At 35.6% G+C, this 20861-nt stretch overlaps 1 protein-coding gene across 1 annotated transcript in view; it reads left to right on the plus strand.

Moving 5' to 3' along the window:
- The window catches only part of VIRMA (vir like m6A methyltransferase associated), a 70836-nt gene extending 57727 nt beyond the window's left edge, over positions 1-13109 (plus strand). Inside the window, exons 18-24 of the mRNA XM_049854552.1 lie at positions 6970-7122; positions 7575-7735; positions 8611-8707; positions 9701-9867; positions 10511-10842; positions 11988-12131; positions 12784-13109. Coding sequence (XP_049710509.1) covers positions 6970-7122; positions 7575-7735; positions 8611-8707; positions 9701-9867; positions 10511-10842; positions 11988-12131; positions 12784-12938 — 1209 coding nt within the window. The 3' untranslated portion in view covers positions 12939-13109. The remainder of the gene's footprint in view (positions 1-6969; positions 7123-7574; positions 7736-8610; positions 8708-9700; positions 9868-10510; positions 10843-11987; positions 12132-12783) is intronic.
- The last annotated feature ends 7752 nt before the right edge of the window (positions 13110-20861 follow it).

The raw sequence follows: 20861 nt of genomic DNA on the forward strand, positions 1-20861 counted from the left end.
CGACAAAATACCTTTTGTGTGTATGTGCACAGCTGTTAATATCCTATGGATCAGTATTCTGTCAACAGCAGTTTAAGAAATTAAGCTCATAATTAAGATTTCTATTTGAGAACAGTTATAGAGGACCTGTTTAATACAGTGTTACCATAATTAATATAGTATGGGATCATTTGGTGAGAAAAATAAAATAAATTTGTTTAGTGGGTTTCTCTCTTACCTATGTAATTTACATTGAGAATATTTAGTAAGCCCTCCTCGGCTGACTGTTCTGTTTGTGTTTATTGTCGTGCCAATTTTATTGGAAAAATATTGTTTGTTTTGTGCCATATCTAGTTTATTAAAGTCAGTTTACCAGATACTTTGATTTTGAAAGATGGCATATTTAAAAGTATGACTGTTGCTGTCCTGAAGACGTTTGAAAGTTGGATTTGATGGAAGAATACTTACTAGCTTTACCAGATCCTAAGTGGCATGTTGTTAACAAATCAGTTTGACAGATTGTCTTATACCTGTCATTAGTTAACAGTTCTTGATCAAAAACCACTAACCATTGTTTATTCGTGTTATCCAGGAATTGCTGGACCCTCAGTAATTAACGCTTTTATTCATCCCTCATTAATGAATTTCTTCTTCTTACCTTTTACATTGAGAAGATCAGGGCCATTCTGTTCAATGACTAAATTCTTTCTGTTCCTTTCAGATTTTTGTCCTGTTCTTCTCATCTGTTCTTTCTTTCTTAATCAGAAGCAAAGTACCCCTGCGCCACTTCATTTCTACCTATGATCCTATCCCTTCTAATATTTTCCCAGCTCCTTTCCCCTCTCCTATCTATACCCTCCCCTTGCTTGTGGCTAATGTATATTGTTGTTGTTAGGTGCCATCGAGTCAGTTCTGATTCATTTCGACCCTGTGTACAACAGAATGAAACACTGTCTGGTCCTGCACCATCCTTAAAATCGTTATGTTTGAGGCCATTGTTGCAGCCACTGTGTCAGTCAGTCTTGTCAAGGGACTAATATATAGAATCTTTGAACGTTGAAAATTAAATTCATTATCTTTCTCCTAAACTTGATTCATCTTTTATGAACCCTGTTTTCGTACCGTTGATCTCCCTGACTTCCAATATGGCTGTCATGAAATAGTAGTTGACTTTCCCTGTTTTTTCTCATCTTCAGCAACTGCTCATTCTTGTCATTTTATTTACAAAACATTTTGTACTTCATTCCCTCTTTTGTATTTTCACCACCATTGCCTTAGATTGGTCCCTTTTGCAGAGTAATTTTTTTTAATTCACATACAGTACAATTTACACTTTTATTCTGTACAATTCGGTGGTTTTTCGTATATCCACAGAGTTGCGTAACCACTTGGTCATGGTATATAATCCTTTTTATATGTAGCTGGATTCAGTTTGATTTATTTTGTTGAGAATTTTTATATCTATATTCATAAAGGATATTGGTCTGTGGTTTTCTTATGATATATTTGTCTGATTTTGGTATCAGGGATCGTACCCTGAATTGGGAAGTATTTCCTCCTCATTTATTTATTTTTGGAGTTGGGGAAGAGTTTGTGAAGAATTGGTGTTAATTCTTTTTAAAACACTTAGTAAAAATCACAAGTGAAGCCGTCTGGGTCTGGACTTTGTTTTGGGGAGTTTTTTTCAGTACTAATCCCACCTGTTTATTTGGTGTAAGTCTGTGCAGATTTTCTCTTTCTTCTGAAGTTGGTTTTGGTAGCTTGTGTCTTTTCAGGAATTTGTTCCTGTACATTTATCTGTGTTATTTAACTTGTTGGCATACAGCTGTATTCATAATATTGTCTTAAAGTCTTTTTTATTTCTGTAAAGTCAGTAGCAATGACTCTGTTTTCATTCTTGCTTTTAATAATTTGAGTCTTCTCTCTCTCTTTTTTCCCTTGGTCAGTCTTGCTAAAGTTTAGTCATTTTTGTTGATCTTTCAAATGACCAACTTCTGGTTTCTTTGATTTCTTCTGTTGTTTTTCTGTTCCCTGTTTCATTTATTTCCCATTATGATTATTAATCTTTATTAATAATTTCCTTCTTCTGCCTGCTTTGGGTTTAGCTTGCTGTTCTTTTTCTAGTATCTTAGGGTAAAAGATCAGATTACTGATTTGAGATCTTTTTCAATGTAGGCATTTACATCTTGTAAATTTGCTTCTAAGCACTCCTTTAGCCGCACCCCACAAGTTTTAGTATGCTGTGTTTTTGTTTTCATTCATCTAAAAGTGTTTTGTAATTTCACTTGTGACATCTTTAACTCACTAGTGTTTAGATATGTGTTTAATTTTTACATACTTATGCATTTCCCGAATTTCCTTATGTTATTGATTTCTAACTTGATTCCATTGTGGCTGAAGAACATATTTTGTATGATTTCAGTCCTTTTAAATATATTGAGGCTTGTATTCTGGCATAGCATATGGTCTTTTCTGAAGAATAGTTCATGTGTATTAGAGAAGAATGTGTGTTCTGTTGCTGTTTGATGGAATGTCCTGTAGATATCTATTAGTTCCAGTTGGTTTATAGTGTTTTCAAGTCTTTTTGTTTTTGTGGATTTTCTGCTAGTTCTATCCATTATTGAAAGTGAGTTATTAATCTATGAACTATTAATATTGAATTGCCTGTTTTTCCTTTCAGTTTTGTCAATTTTTGCTTCATATCTTGGGGCTCTGTTGTCAGGTGCATATATGTTTATAATTGTTATAGCTTCCTGATGGATTGACCCTTTTGTCATTATCAGTGTCCTTCTCTGTCTTTAGTAACAATTTTTGTCTTAAAGTTTATTTTGTCTGATTTATTAGTGTAGCCACTCCAGTGCTCGTTTCATTACTGTTTACATTGTTGTTTTTTTCTTTTTCCTAATACTTTCAACCTGTCATGTCTTCCAGTGTCAAGTGTGTCTTGTAGACAGCATATAGTTGGATCATGTTTTTTTAATCCATTCTGCCAGTCTCTCCTTTTTGATTAAATATTTAGTCCATTTACATTTAATTATTGATACGGTAGGGTTTATGTCCCTCATTTTGCTGTTTTCTATATATCTTATGTGTTTTTTGTTCCTCTCTTGCTACATTATATTTCTTTTGTGTTAAGTAGATGTTTTCTACTGTTTTAATTTCCTTGTTTTTTTTTTTTTTTTTTTAACTATATATCTAGTTTTAGTTTTCTTAGTGGCAGCCCTGGGGACTAAAATTAACACCTTAGGATAATACAATTTAGTTCAGGTTAATGCCAGCTTAATTTCGTTAATATACAAAAACTTTGCTACGACATAACTTTGTCCTCTTCCCCTTCTTTTATACTGTTATTTCCATACAACTGAGATCTTTATACATTATTAGCCCATTAACATAGTTGTATAATTACGCCATATGGAGTTGTCTTTTAAATCGGATAGAGTTATAAAAAATATATATTTATGCTCTTATATTTACCTATGTAGTTAACCTTTACTGTTGCTCTCTATTCCTTCATGTGAATTCAAGTTATTATCTAGTGTCCTTTCAGCCTGCAGGATCCCCTTTGATATTTTATGTAGAGCAGATCTGCTAGTGATTAACTCTGTCAGTTTTTCTTTATTTGAAAATATCTTAATTTCTCTTTCATTTTTTGAAGGACAGTTTTACCTGATATAGAATTCTGAGTTAATAGTCTTCTTCTCTCAGTACTTTGAATATGTTTTCTTGCTGTCTTCTGTTAATTTTGTTGGAGGTCCCTTTTATATAAGTTGCTTTTCTCTTGCTTCTTTCAAGATTCTCTTTGTCTTTATTTTTTGACAGTTTGACCATGACGTATTTTTAAGTATGAATCTCTTTGAGTTTATCTCACTCAAAGTTTGTTGAGTATCTTGGACGTATAGATTAATGGAAACTTTTTAACCATTATTTCTTCAGATGTTCTTTCTGGCCATTTCTCACTTTCCTCTTCTTTTGGGATTCTCATTATGTTTACTTTGGTACTCTTGACGGTGTCCCACAGGTCTCTGAGCCTATGCTTGTGTTTCTTTAGTCTTTTTCCTTTCTTTTCCTTAAAGTAGATAATCTCAATTCAAGTTCACTGATTCTTCTGCTAGTTCAGATCTGCTCTTGGGCCCCTCTAGTACTAGAGTTGTCTGTTTCAAGTATTGTACTTCTACACTCCAGAATTTCTATTTGGTTGTTTTTTATAATTATTTTCTCTTTACTGATAGTCTCTTGGAGAGTATTGTAGCAGCCTTCTTTCCAGTTTCCTTCCAAGCATTTACTTTTCTGATACATTCTAAGTAATTCTGCTTGAATTAATACTGTCTGAATAGAGCAGACATCAGATCATGTCCCTTTACCCTACAAAAACTTTTGTTATCTGTAGGATAAATTCTGGACTTTTTAGCCTGACAGTCAAGACTATTCACTGTCTGGCCAAAAAGCTACTTTTTTTCTCCCTTAGAAAATGTTTTATATTACATTATTTTCAATAAATCTTACCTATTTTAACTTTACCTTTTCTTGGCCATGCTTTTCTTAGTTTGGCCTCTTCTTTGGTCAGACTATAATCTGTCAGTGCCTGTATTTCATGCATCTCAATTTGTGAAGCCTTTGGGATTACTTTTCCTTATGTACTCTTCACATCATATTACTTAGGTTTATGTTTTCTATATCATTTATACATCTATTTACCATTTCCCACCTTTCTGCATGTAAGGTGATTTAGGTCAGAGACCATGTCTTTTTTTAATTGTGCTTTAGGTGAAAGTTTACAGCTCAAGTTAATTTCCCATACAAAAATTTTACACATATTATTGTATGACCCTAGTTGCAATCCGCACAATGTGACAGCACACACCTCCTTTCCACCCTGGGTTTCCCATGCCCATTCCCAGCTCCTAGCCCTTTCTGTCTTCTCATCGCGCCTCCAGACAGGAGCTGCCCATTTAGTCTCGTGTACCTACTTGAACTAAGACACACACTCTTCACAAGTATTATTTTATGTTTTATAGTCCAGTCTAATCTGTCTGAAGAGTTGGCTTTGGGAATGGTTTTAGTTCTGGGTTAACAGAGTCTGGGACCATGTGTTCTGGGGTTCCTCTAGTCTCAGTCAGACCGTTAAGTCTGGACTTTTTAAGTGAATTTGAGCTCTGCACCACACATTTCTTCTGCTCCATAAGGGACTCTATTGTGTTCCCTGTCAGGCCGGAGAGACCACGTCGTAACGTCTTTTTCCCGGAGTACTTGCATGATGCCTTGTACAGCTTAATACCTGAAGTGTTTGACAAATGAATAAGGAAATTTGAAAAGATACCACACACAAATTTGGTAGAATTTTCGTTTTCCTGAAACAACTTTGTAGATTACAGTTTTAAAAAATTCTTTGTTACTAGCCACCACAGTAGTGCATATACAGAAAACTTCAAAATATTCTAAATTTGATCTTAATAAAAAGCAAGTTTTTTTTTTATTTTATCAAAAGAGATTTTTTGTTCAAAATGGTTTCTGTTATTCATAATAATGGAAAAGAAAGATAGTATGGAGAGTTGAAAGTTTTAGATCATTCTGAATGTTTTTATTAGTCCATACTTTTTATCTTAGCCCTCAATAATCTTTTTTTTAAATCTGTATTGACAACAATATTTAGCAGCCTTCAGTTCCCTCCACTGGCACCCTATTTCCCTTTAACTTGATTACTTTGTTCTGTTTTCTCTATTAAAAATAATCATTGTAATATTATCTGATTCAACCATATCTTGAACCTTCCTATCTCTTGGTGAAAGTGCTGTAAATAACTGTGAAACTGGGAGAAGAGAAACCAGATAGATGTCTTGGTAGTTTGTAGTCTGGCTAATATTCTTATTTCTATAAAATATATTTAATCTGTTAATTTACAAATGTCATTAACGTTTAGGAGACACAGTCTTTAAAAAGGACTGTTTGCTATCTGTCCCTGTGAGTGCATTCTGATTATTTTTAACTCATGTACCTTTTTTTTTTTTTTTTGATAAAGCATAGGCTAGACTATACACCAGCCTACCCGCTTGCCCAAACAGAGCAAATAGAACCCTTGTAGACTTAATGGTTTATTGAATTTCTCATTAAAACTTTATGCCCTTTTCCTGTGTGCCAGTGTGCTTATGGCACAGTATTTATCAGTTGGAGGGGGTAACTGTTAAGAATAATTTTAATCCTACTTTCATTAACATTTGACCAATTATAGAACAAATAATATGAGCTCCAAACACATTTTTAATTGTAAATGCTCACTTCAAATAGTCCTGCATCTGAGTAGGTGGATGCAGACTCCTGAGAGGCCATACTCATTTTGAGTCATTTAAACACAGGGCGGTGTTCTAAAGATTTGAAACTATTAGGTAGATGCATGGTTCTCTACTATAAGTGTTCTTCCATGTCTGAGAATATGTATCGTTTTAGTGTCATGAACCAAGATTTGTTTTTGCTGGATGGATTTTCTAGTATTGAACTATGATCACTCCAAAATTCATTTTATTGTATAGAATACATTTTAAAGCAGAAAATACTAAATTTTCTACATGACAGAATATAGTCTTAAATATGGGTAGTTACTATTTTCTTTAGTTGTTTGCCGTATCTCCAGAAGGATAATTTCAGGTTCTGTCAGTTCTTTATTATAGCAGATTTTATTAACTATTGAGCATAAATCAGTATGTTACATACCCCGCAAGTGCTAGTGTATTTTGCCATTGGATATTTTTGTTGAGAAATCTTGGTGCGAGTAAATTGAATATGTTTGTTTACCTCTTTATTTTGTGTTACTCAAAGAAAAGTTATTTCTACTTTGAGCTAACTAAATCCTGCTTGAAACTAGCCATTTGTAGTGATGTAAGAGCAAAACATTGAGGGGAAGATTGCAGCAAATGGCTTATATATTTGAATAAGTTGGAAGCATCTTTGCAAATTTCTCTGCTCTCAAATTTAACTTGTGTGTGACATTTACAGGGATGTTGTGGAGATGATAGTGGTCTCATGGAAGTAGAGGGAGCTCATCCATCACGGACAATGAGTATTAATGCTGCAGAGTTAAAACAGCTTCTACAAAGCAAAGAAGAAAGTCCAGAAAATTTGTTCCTTGAACTAGAGAAGCTTGTTTTGGTAAAAACAAAAACAAAATTAAAGCAACACATCCCCAAGACATATTTTCTCCTCACTTTGACTAGTACAAGTTTTTCATAGTGACCTTTTAAACTAGTGAACCCTCAGTTGGGTGTTTATATTGTTCCAAATAACTTCTCGAATTTAATAATTTGGAGCAAAATTCTACTGCTGTTATGAATCTTAAGAAGTAAATGAAAGCAGTATTTTTTTAATTGTTTATCCTTTGGATGCAGGGTGTCTCCTACTGCCATTCTTTAGAAATAAAATGATATGCGTTGTTGGTGTTTGCTTTATTTTAATTTGTATTAATGTTGATAGTTTTTTGATGGTGCTTCGTATTTCTTAGTAGTGAAATAATACAGCCTTTTCTACTAAAGAGTCAGTAGACTATGGACATAAATGTTTAAATTTTACTTGCACCTTCTTATTCTGCTTTTGCTTGTACCTAGGAACATTCAAAAGATGATGACAATCTGGATTCTTTGTTGGACAATATAGTCGGACTTAAGCAGATGCTGGAATCATCAGGTGATCCTTTACCGCTCAGTGACCAGGATGTAGAGCCAGTACTTTCAGCTCCAGAATCTCTCCAGAATCTGTTTAACAATAGGTAAAACAAGCAATGTTTTGTGGTTGAGTAGATGTTGTTTGTATAGTTGCTAAGAAAGAAGATCAGCCAAGAGGCAGATAGCAAAAATTCTAAGCTTTGCCATCCATATACATTCTCTGCATATTCTTCTGTTATTTTGTTCTGTTTTTTTTAAAAACTTTTAAAATAAACAAACTGTTCCTAGCTCACAGGCTATACAAAAACAGGTTGATAGTACAGGGAATAGTTTGCCAGTCCTTGGTCTAGAAGATATATACCTCTGAATCTTTGGAGGACTGTAGCGATAATAATTGTTCAGTATGATAGAATTATTCTATAAATTTAGAAAAATTAAATAGGGGCAGTTTCTGTAGAGTTGGCTTTTCAAAATAAAACCAGGGCTCCATTTTATTTACTAAAGGTCAGAATTTATCACATCAAAAATAGTTCCCAAGTGAAGAGTGAGGTTCTTGGATCAAGTAGACACTTGAGACTATGTTGGCATCTCCTGTCTGGAGGGGAGATGGGAGGGCAGAGGGGGTCAGAAGCTGGCCCAATAGACTAGAAAAGGAGTGTACTGTTTCATTAGGAGGAGAGCAATTAGGAGTATATAGCAAGGTGTGTATAAATTTTTGTATGAGTGACTAACTTGATTTGTAAACTTTCACTTAAAGCACAATAAAAATTAAAAAAAAAAAAAAAAAAGTTTCCAAGTTATTGGTTTTTAAGGATACTTAAATCTTGGATAACTTTTGAAGGAGTCTTTTCAAGTGCTAATTTTCCTAATACATCAGAGAATAACAGTTTTAATTGTACTTTCCATAGATTTTTCTTAGAAGATAAACTAAAATGTTTAATTCTGGAATTTTTTCACCAAGTACTTTTCTCTATTCTAGGACTGCATATGTGCTAGCCGATGTCATGGATGATCAGTTGAAATCTATGTGGTTCACTCCATTCCAGGCTGAAGAGATTGATACGGATCTGGATTTGGTATAAATAGTTTAGAAAAGAATATTGATGATTAGTTTCTTTATATACTGTTAATACTAAAATTTTATATAGTTGTGAAAATTTCATCTGGGGACCAGTTCTGCATTATTTTTATGCCAGTTGCCCACTTTATGCCAGTTGTCCAAGCTTCTCAGCTTGTTTTGCTTTTTTCTTGATAATGATCTATATATTTGAGAATGAGACCTTTTGGGGAAAATTACGTTTTTGCATAAGTACGCTAAAGCACTTTGTTTTCTTATATTGGCAGGGAAGATCATTTTAACCACTGGTATTGTACCATATACTGCCTCTTTTGATCAAAGAAAACATTAGGATATTTCCTGGTCCAAAAAATGCTAGTGTCCATGATATTCAATAAAACTAAAAGAGTGATTTGCTTTACATATGAGGTATATTTAACTGTAAATTGGATCACAAATATCTTGAGATGATGATTGTGGTTTTAAATGATTCAGAGAAAATTTAGATCTCTTAGATTTGGTAAATTTGAATAAAACCAAAGTAAACTTCATTTTGATTTCTATATAATTAAACTTAGGTTGGTAACCCTATTAACAGCCCCTTTGGGATTTGTGTCACAAAATCCTTTTATAACAGAAACCTTGGCAATACAGGGCTTTTCAGAGTGGGTTATTTTCCGATTCCGCTGGAAAAGTTCTGGAGATATTGTAGTGTTAATCTTTAAAGAGAAGTTCTGAATTTCCTGTCAGGCAGCAAGTATCTCCATTAATAGTCTTCCCTTGAGAAGGAATGCGGTCCTTAAGAAAAAAAAAAAAAAGCTAAACTCAAAGTGTGTTTTTGCCCTTTTTTATTAAACCAACTAACGATATGCTTTCTGAAAAGATGAAAGAAACAGACCTCTAATATATTTGTTATTATAAATTATATATAATAAGACTCTGTGTAATCAAATATTACATTAATAGTTACTTAAGATGTATTTTTCATTTTGTTTCAATTTTATGACTGCAGGTAAAGGTTGACTTAATTGAGCTCTCTGAAAAGTGCTGTAGTGATTTTGACTTACATTCAGAATTAGAGCGTTCATTTTTGTCAGAACCATCGTCTCCAGGGAGAACCAAGACTACCAAAGGATTCAAACTTGGGAAGCACAAGCATGAAACCTTTATAACTTCAAGGTAAATTTATTCCACCAAAGAACTTGATTGTGGTCATGTAAACTATTATATTTTAAGGTAGACACATGACTATTAAACAAACAAAAAAAGAAGTTGACATAAATTGGCACTTGAATCATGAATTTTTTTTAGATTTGTTTGAAAAGATAATAATTTGGCCAGGACATACTTAGTACATTTGTTAATGTTGTTTTACTTTATGAAGAACATGTTCTACTACCGTATGTACTACTTTTGGAAAGTTTGAACAAGAGATAAAATGGATTATTTTTTAAAGTTATTAGTCATAACAATAAAGTACGAGTATCATTATTAGCTTGTTGTCTTTTTCCAGGAAGTTATATTGAGATTTCCAAAGTTATATTGAGAACTAACCCAGTGCTGTCGAGTTGATTCCGAATCATAGCGACCCTATAGGATAGAGTAGAACTGCCCCATAGAGTTTCCAAGGAGCGCCTGGTGGATTTGAACTGGTGACCGTTTGGTTAGTAGCCGTAGCAGTTAACCACTATGCCACCAGGCTTTCCATATTGAGAACTGGAATAAGAAAAATTGAAATGTAGTTTTCAATATTGCAAAGATTGTGTATTTTCACGGGAAATATGAAAAAAAATTTTCATAGAGCATGTTTCTGTTTCAATAGTGGAAAATCTGAATACATTGAACCTGCCAAGAGAGCCCATGTCGTGCCACCACCAAGAGGAAGAGGCAGGGGAGGATTTGGACAGGGTATACGACCCCACGATATTTTTCGTCAGAGGAAACAGAACACAAGTAGACCACCATCTATGCATGTGGATGACTTTGTTGCAGCCGAAAGTAAAGAAGTGGTCCCTCAAGATGGAATACCGCCACCAAAACGGCCACTCAAAGTATCACAGAAGATTTCTTCTCGTGGTGGATTTTCGGGCAATCGAGGAGGACGTGGTGCTTTTCACAGTCAGAATAGATTTTTCACACCACCTGCTTCAAAAGGTACTACCTGTATGTGTTTTCCAGTGGGTTAGAATATTAGATGGAATTGATTCAGATGAAATATTTTTCTGTTATTACAATTAACCTGCCTTTAGACAGTGGTAGATTCCTTAGAAGCGAGGATGGTAAGACTTGTCTCATGTACTTTGGTCATGTTATCTGGAAGGACCAGTCCCTGGAGAAAGACATCATGCTTGGTAAAGTAGAGGGTCAGTGAAAAAGAGGAAGACCCTCAATAAGATGGATACAGTGGCTGCAACAGTGGGCTGAAATATAGCAATGATTGTGAGGATGGTACAGGACCAGGTAGTGTTTCCTTCTGTTGTACATAGGGTCACTGTGAGTAGGAACCCACCCAGTGGCACCTAACAACAATATCTAACAGGCCAGTGGTACTCTTTGCAGAGACTCTATTTGATAGAAAAAAACGTTTTTTTAAGTTAACCTTTGGTAAATTGCTCTTTTATAGATGAGTTTAAAAGAAATTCTAATTCTTTTCCTTTTTAAATTGAGATTTGTGTTTACTTTCTGAGAAATAGCCATACATTATTTTCATAGTAAGTGTACTTATCGACAGTTTCCTTAGGATTGTTCCATGTAGTTCATCACTGATTCTCTTATCTACTTGCTTCCTAATGTAACATTTAATGTTTTAAATGGCTTAAAGATTTTTAAAACTGTCTGAATATACTTGTAGAAATTTTACTTCACTAGTAGATCAATGACATGTCTGAATACTTGCTTAGTTAGGAGGGTGAAAGTAAAAGAGGATTTAAGAGTTGATGTTAATAGGGAACACTTACATAAGTGTTTCAGGAACTATTATAAACGCTTTATGTATAATACCCTAGCATCAACCCCATGAAGTAGCTTCTCTTAGTATCTTTACTTTACAGAAAACTGTGAGTCACCTTGCCAGGGCACATAAATAGAAGTGATAGAACAGCATTTGAGTCTTGGTCGTCTAGTTCCAGAGCCTCTGCTTTTAACCACTGTGTGATGCTGCCTCTCTAGACTACATTATATTTATAGAATTTCATAGTTTTTACTCTGAAGATTGAAAAAAAAAAACAAACTGTCCATTTGTCCTTAATCCAGTTAAGTTTGTGATAAAAGTAGAATTTGATTGTCTTGTTTGTGTTTAGGAAACTACAGTCGTCGAGAGGGGACACGAGGCTCCAGTTGGAGTGCTCAGAATACTCCTCGAGGAACTTACAATGATAGTCGTGGAGGCCAGAGCAATTTTAACAGGGGTCCTCTTCCGCCATTAAGACCACTTAGTTCTACAGGTATATATCCTCTGTCCTCGTTATTGTGGAGAGAAGGGAGGCAAATTCCTCCTTTTCAAATCGTTGAATGTCATACTTACATCCTTGGAGAGCATATTTTGGAATATAGACTTATGACTCTAAAGTCAATTGTGTATCTGAGAATGAATGCCTGCATTTTCTGTACAAGTAATAAAATTTCAGATACTGAACTATTTGTAGAGTCTAAACAGTTTCCTGGTGTTGTATTTTTATATTTCAATAAATCTGTAAGGTACATTTTTTACCAAAATATTTTAATAACATAGGTATCTTTGCACAGTATATTCTATTTTTGTTTATAGTATTGTCTTGCATATGTAAGCACATAACCTTTTTTAAAACAGTACTATATCAAGTCCAAAATTCTGCTGGTAGAGATATTTTTTGGTTTTAAATGCACTTTTAAAAAAAAATGACAGCTTTATTGAGATATAATTCTCACGTGTGATATAATTTACTTATTTATAGTGTACACGTTAATGGTCTTCAGTAGATTCACAGTTTGCGTATGGGTTTTAAAGGAGCCAGGAGTAATTCCTGTCTTGGTTTGAGCTCAGTGTCATAGATCAGTATTCATTTTGTGGGAAAGGAAGAGAAGTTGAAACTAAAGACTATATTCTTTCTTTTATAGGCTATCGCCCAAGTCCTCGTGACCGTGCTTCCAGAGGTCGTGGGGGACTTGGACCTTCCTGGGCAAGTGCAAATAGCGGCAGTGGAGGCTCAAGAGGAAAGTTTGTTAGTGGAGGCAGTGGTAGAGGTCGTCACGTACGGTCCTTTACACGATAAAAATTCTTTTGGGAACATCCTAAATGTATATGAACATTTCACAAGGACATTAAAAATAAAGACATCGAAGGACCAATTTAGACTTAGCAGTTATCTGAAGACATTTGAGAGAATATTTTTATCTAAAGAAAGCAGATTTTGTTTGATACCTAATACAAGATTTCAATAAAAATCCAGACTTTTTACGTATGTTTGTATATATTTTTTCCCCTTCTTGTATGATTACTTATTTAAGAAATTCCTTAGGTAGGAAGTGAAAAACTAAATGATCTTTGTTTTAGTGTATTTCTTGATTATACCACAGAGGTTCCCAAAGTTTCTCGGCTTATGGAGCCCTTTAGGGTCTCAGTAATTTTTACACAGCACACCTAGGCCAAAAGATATATCTAATACTTCTGTTTAATAAGCAGTTTCATCCAAACAATAAGAATTTATGTCTTAACAGCTTAGCCAGTTGGAAAAGTAATACACATAAATTAAAAGAACAATTAAATTTGTATTTCCTTCTTACATAACCGCTGGTAATTGTGGACACTTCATAATGTCTCAAACCTTGGAATCAACATTGGAAACTGTCAGTCTCATTTCCTGTTACACCTTGATTTTTGTACAGAAACCCAGCTTTGCAAAGATAAGCTGTCATGGAAAGGAATATAATGCTGTTTAATATTGAAAATATGAACTACCTTGAGCTAGTAGTTTGATGATGTCCAACAGATGTTTCCATGTTTCCCTTAAAAATATCCTGCGGCACCCATGTGAATTTACTGGACTGCCCTGGTGCACAGTTAGGGAACAATGACTATACTGAAAGAAACATGACACTTTTCTCCTTTAAGTTAGAAATATTTATTTACTTTGTGTCACAGATTTAGATCTACTTATACTATTTAATTAAAGCCTAAAATGAGGCATATCCTAATGCTGTTGTTTTAGGAATCAGAAACATCTAATAAAATCTAGACTTCTCTATGTAGAAGTAAAGCTACTAACTGTCAAAATAGCTGTGTTCTCCATAAAGGGCATTTTAACACACTGAGCCTGTATAATTGGCATAAAATATAGAGTTATCATAAGCAAAAATGCAATGTATGAGTCTCATTCTGCCCCTTTATCAGTCTATTTTGAGGAACTATTTGTGAGTAAATAGGAAGTTTGTTTTTAGGAAAACACCTTAAAGAAAACCTCAGTTCTTTTCCCCTGGATAAAAATTGACTAAGTTGGCTAAAGCTTTTGATGTTTAAGTGAAAGGTAAATGGAAATATTTTTATAACTGCTGGCCTTGCAAAACCCAAGATAAACCCCTTTCAATCTTGAAAGCTAGTAGGGTCTTCTTCAAAGATATGTTTTTCAGAAATAAGACAAGGATGCCCTTTATCACCACTGCTTTTTAACATTGTGCTGGAAGTCCTAGCTAGAGCAGTAAGGCAAGAAAAAGAAATAAAGGGCACACAAATTGGTAAGAAGAAGTAAAACTATCCCTATTTGCAGATGATATGATACCATACCTAGAGAACCCAAAAGACTCCACAAGAAAACCACTGGAACTAATAGATTCAGTAGAGTAGCAGGATACAAGACCAACATACAAAAATCAGTTGGATTCCTCTATACCAACAAAGAGAACATTGAAGAGGAAATCACCAATCAATACCATTTATAGTAGCCCCCAAGAAGATAAAATACTTAGGAATAAATCTAACCAGGGATGTAAAAGACTTGTACAAAGAAAACTACAAAACACTACTGCAAGAAACCAAAAGAGACCTACATAAATAGAAAAACATACCATGCTCATGGATAGGAAGACTGAGCATTTTAAAAACATCAGTTCTGCCCAAAGGTATCTACAGATATAATGCAATCCCAATCTAAATACCAACAGCGTTCTTTAACAAGATGTAAAAACTCATCATTAACTTATATGGAAGGGAAAGAGGTCCCCAGTAAATAAAGCATTATTGAAGAAGAAGAACAAAGTAGAAGGCCTCACACTACCTGATATTGGAACCTACTGTACAGTCACAGGAAAAACAGCTTGGTGCTGGTATGACAGACACAGACCAATGAAACAGAATGGAGAACTCAGGTATAAATCCAACTATGGTCAGCTGGCCTTTGACAAAGGCCCAGAGTCCATTAAATGGGGAAAACACAGTCTCTTTAACAAATGGTGTTGGCAAAACTGGATGACCGTTAGTAAAAAAAAAAAAAAAACAACCCATACCTCACACCATACACAAAAACTAATTCAAAATGAGTCAAAGACCTACATATAAAACCTAAAACTATAAAAATCATGGAAGAAAAAATAGGGACAATGCTAGGGGCCCTACTATACAGCAGAAATAGGATACAAACCATAACTAGCAATGCACAAGCACCAGAAGATAAACTGGGTAACTGGAAGCTCCTAAAAATTAAACACGCTCATCGAAAGACTTTACCAACAGTAAAAAGAGAGCCTACAGACCAGGAAAAAATTTTTTGCTATGACATACTTGACAAAGGTCTAATCTCTAAAATCTTTAGGAAAATCCAACTCCTCAACAACAAAAAGACAACCCAATTAAAAATGGGCAAAAGATATGAACAGACATTTCACCAAAGAAAACAGGTGGCTAACAGACATGAAATGCTCGTGATCATTAGCCATTAGAGAAATGCAAATTAAAACTACAATGAGATACCATCTCATCCCGACATTACTGGCAGAGATCAAAAAAATGTTGGAAAGGTTATGGGGAGATTGGAATTCTTACACACTGCTGGTGGAAATGTAAAATAGTACAACCACTATGGAAGATGATGGCACCTCCTTAAAAAGCTAGAAATAGAAATAACATATGATCCAGCAATCCCATTCCTAGGACTATATCCTAGAGAAATAACAGCCATCACACAAATAGACATATGCACACCCATGTTCATTGCAGCATTATTCACAATAGCAAAAAGATGGAAACAACCTAAGTGCCCATCAACAGGTGAATGGATGAACAAATTGTGGTACACACACACAATGGAATACCATGCAACAATAAAGAACAATGATGAATCTGAAACATCTCATAATATGGTTGAATCTGTAGGGCATTATGTTGAGTCAATCACAAAAGTCAATCATGAAAGGCCAAATACTGTGTGAGACCACTATTACAAAAACTCAAGGCTTACACACAGAAAGAAACCATCTTTGATGGTTATGAGGGAGGGATGGGGTGGGGAGGAGAAATCATTAGATAGTAGATAAGTGGTAACTTTGGTGAAGGGAAGACAGTACACATAGGGGAAGTCAGCACAACACGACCAAGACAAAGTCTTAGAAATGTCATAGACACATTCAAATACCCTGAGGGACTGAGTTGCTGGGTCTCAGGAGACATCTGGGTCAATTAGGATAACATAGTTTTAAAAATGTTCTACATTTGACTTTGGTGAGTAGCGTCTGGGATCTTAAAAGCTTGTCAGTGGCCATCTAAAATGTGACTACTGGTTCCACACCAGCTGAAGCAAAGGAGAATGAAGAAAACAAAAAATACAAGGGAAATGTTAGTCCAAAGGACTAATGGACCACAAGTAACACAGCCTCCACCAGCCTGAGCCCAGAACAACTAGATGGTGCCTGGCTACCACCACCAACAGCTCTGACAAAAATCATAATACAGGGTCCGGACAGAGTGGGAGAAAAATGTAGAACAAAATTCAAATTCACAAAAAAAGACCAGAATTACTGGTTTGACAGAGAGTGGAGGAACTCTGAGACCATGGCCTCCAGACACCCTTTTAACTTAGAACTGAAGTCACATCACAACTTCACCCTTCAGCCAATAATTACACAGGTCTTTTATAAGACAATAACACATGTGAGGAACATGCTTCTTAGCTCAATTGTGTAAATGAGACCATATGGGCAACACCTGCCCAAAAGCGAAGACAGGAAGGGAAAGGAAAACAGGACAAATGGAAATGAGGAACTCAGGGTGGAGAAGGGTAGAGTGCTGACAAATTACGGGGGATTGCAACCAACGTCACAAAACAATTCCTATATAAATCATTGAATGAGAAACTAATTCACTCTAAACTTACATCTAAAGGAAAATTAAAAAAATAAGATACATTTTTTACATTAGGTTTAGATAGAACTTGGAGTTCATCCTTAACGCCTGGCAAGTACATGTAAAAATGGTTAATGTTTCTTAAGTAATTTTTTTTAAGTAGTAAAAATATGTATCTATATTGAGATATATAATTGATTTTTTTTTTTTAGGCTTTAATGTGAATATAATCTTTGGGAAATATCCAACAGCTGTTTCTGTTGTGTGATTAAATCTTTTCAGGTTAAAACCAGGGCTTCCACCTGGTTCCAGTTCAATCTCCTGCTGAGAATCTGCATTTCCCCCCAGATATACTGAATTAGAATCTATATTTTAACCGGATCCCCAGGTGATTGTTACCTATAATAAATTTTGAGAACCACTTCTCTACTAGTGGCTCTCAGAATTGGTCCCTAACCAGCAGTCTTAGCAATCCCCGGGCGCTTGTTCCAAAAAAACCAAACCCACTGCCATCCAGTGGATTCCGACTCATAGCGACCCTATAGGACAGAGTAGAACTGCCCCGTAGAGTTTCCAAGGAGCGCCTGGCAGATCTCAACTGCCAAACTCTTGGTTAACAGCTGTGGCACTTAACCACTACGCCACCAGGGTTTCTGGGCACTTGTTAGAAATGCAAATTTTCATCAGGGGTTCGAACCAGAATGAACCAGTTGGAAGCCCTGGTTAAAACCCAGTAATTCTGGCCAGCTTTTTTTTTTTTTTAAGGTAATAAGTAGTGTCAAAACAAAACAAAACAGAAACCTGTTGCCGTCAAGTTGATTCTGACTCATAGCAACCCTTTAGGACAGAGTAGAACAGCCCCATAGTTTCCAAAGAGTGTCTGGTGGATTCGAACTACTGACCCTTTGGTTGTTGTTAGTTGTCATCAAGTTGGTTCTGATTCATAGCGACCCGGTGCACAAAAGAACGAAACACGACCCGGTCCTCACAATTGTTGCTATTCTTGAGCCCATTGTGGCAGCCACTGTGTGAGCGTATCTCCTTGAGGGCCTTCCTCTTTTTTTGCTGACCCTTTACTAAGCATGATGTCCTTCTCCAGGGACTGGTCCCCCCGATAACATGTCCATAGTATGTGAGACGTGGTCTCACCATCCTTGCTTTTAAGGAGCATTCTGGTTGTACTTCTTCCAAGACAGATTTGTTCATTCTTTTGGCAGCCCATGATATATTAAATATTCTTCACCAACGCCACAATTCAGAGACGTCAATTCGTCTGTCTTCCTTATTAATTGTTCAGCTTTTGCATGCATATGAGGTGATTAAAAACACCATTGCTTGGCTCAGGTGCACCCTAGTCCTCAAGATGACATCTTCGCTTTTCAACACTTTAAAGAGGTCTTTTGCAGCCGATTCGCTCAAAGCAACGTGTCTTTTGATTTCTTGACTGCTGCTTCCATGGGTGTTGATTGTGGATCCAAGTAAAATGAAATCTTCAATCTTTTCTCCTTTTATCATAATGCTGCTTATTGGTCCAGTTGTGAGAATTTTTGTTTTCTTTATGTTGAGGTGTAATCCATACTGGAGGCTGTGGTCTTTGATCTTCATCAGTAAGTGCTTCAAGTCCTCTTCACTTTCAGTGAGCAAGGTTGTGTCATCTGCATATTGCAGGTTACTGAGTCGTCCTCCAAACCTGATGCCCTGTTCTTCTTCACGTAGTTCAGCTTCTCGGATTATTTGCTCAGCATACAGATTGAATAGGTATGGTGAAATGACACAACCTTGAGGCACACCTTTCCTGACTTTAAACCATCCAGTATCTCCTTGTTCTGTTCGAATGACTGCCTCTTAATCCTTTTGGTTAGCAGCTGTAAAATAAGTAGCGTAGAAGCTAATTAATGCCAGACAAATTGAAAATGTCCTGAGTGACTAAGAGTCTTAGATAAAAGAGAAGGGAGGGAAACCAACACACTGACCTGTTCTTACATCATTTATAACTCAGTCTTTATAGCAATTCAGTAAAGAAAATAATACCTTAATTTTGCAGAAGGAAAAGGCTGAGGAGCTTGACTCAAAAGTGGTAGAACCAGGATTTAAAGCCAGCTTGTCTAGCTCTGAATTCTTTACCTCTCCTTTTCTCTTTGGAGAGGTTAAGTAGGTGATTTTTAAGTTCAGTGGTTTTAGAGACAAAACTATATGGAAATGGATTTCCAAGTACTTGACACTCTGTTTTAGTTATTTCAGAAATGATCCAGATAGATATTGGGGGAGAGTTGTCTCTATACATGTAGATCTGCATATGCCTTTAAAAATAAGTACTTCAAATGTGCTTTGGTAGAAATAAGTATACATGTTATTTGCAAAACTACTTTGTCTCATACAAAACATCTCAGGAAAAGTTTTGAGTGATACTTAAAAACTAGTGGAAAACGTGCAGAATATCTTTGAGAGCAAAATATGTTCTATTTAACCTATAGCACAAGGAGTTGATAGAGTGATTTATTTCCTAAGACTAAGAAGAAAGAAATGCTCTGAAATACCGTTATGGTTCATTTAAAAACAGTGTTGCTGTCAGTAATCTGTGTGTGTAAAGCAGTAGCAGGTCCAGTTACATTAGTTTATTGCTCCGGGTGAAAGTAATTATGAAAACCTACAGATTGAGAATGTAGAATATTTCTCCTGAGCACCTACTGTGTTCCATATACCCTAATACAACTTGGGGAGTATAAGGGTGAGTAAGATATATTTCCTGCCCTCCAGAAGCTCATAATCTAATAGAGGAAACAATCATGTAAAGAAGGTTCCTAAAAGCAAAGTTAGTGAGATCCTACGTATATGAATATGAACACTCAGAGTTCTTGAATAATCCAACCACTACATTTGAAACTGATTTGATTGTGGGATTTTTAAGGTAACTGTATTTAAAAAGTTGCTGAATTAAAAAAAAAAAAGCCTTGAAATTACAATTATATGTCAGGCCATAAATAACATCTTTTTTGGAATTGTTTTTGTATAAAGACTAGTTTAGTTGAGAAAAAACATATATATGTGATTTTTGTTTTTAGATTCATGTACTATTAGGAAGTAGTGTACACGATTTTATAAGAATCCCAAAAACCCTGTAGTCTAGAGAAGACGGGCTGTCCTAGTTTCCTAGGACTACGGTAACAAAATAACCACAAAGTGTGTGGCTTTAAAGAACAGAAATTTATTTTCTCACAGTCCTGGAGGCTAGAAGTCCAAAATCTGGGCGGGAGCAAGGCTATCCTCTCTGTGAGCTCTAGAAGAAGATTCTTCTTTGTCTCTTTCAGCTTCTATACCCCTGGGCACTTTCTGGCGTTCCTCAGCTTATAGATGGATCCTCACAAGCTGTCTTCCCCTTGTGTATGTATTTTTCTGTGTCTGTCCTATTTTCATAAAATGTCAGTCATACAGGATTATGACCCACCCGACTCCAGTATGATGTCAATTTCCCTGATAACATCTGCAAAGGAAAACAAGGTTATATTCACAGGAGCAAAGGTTAGGACTTCAACATGTCATTCGGGGGGACACAAAACAATTCAATCCATAACAAGGGTGCAAAATCAAGTACTAGCAGCGGCCAAAAAAGGCAATAGAGTGAAGAGGGCCAGATAAAGAAAAAGCAGTGAAAACTGGAGGATAGATGGCATTTGACACTTTGGCCTCAGAACCAGGGAGAAGAACTCATATCTGTACCCAGTGGCCCTGAAGCATGCCTGCCTAGAGTGTTAAAAGGAAACAACTCTGCTCTTCAGCTTCAGCTGATAACGTTGGAAGGATGCGGTGGGTCCAGTGCTGATGCATCTGCTGACTTTTTAAAAAGAGAAGCTAAAAATCTGGATTA

Source organism: Elephas maximus, chromosome 15 (genome assembly GCF_024166365.1).
Source record: "Elephas maximus indicus isolate mEleMax1 chromosome 15, mEleMax1 primary haplotype, whole genome shotgun sequence".
Lineage (NCBI taxonomy): Eukaryota > Metazoa > Chordata > Mammalia > Proboscidea > Elephantidae > Elephas > Elephas maximus.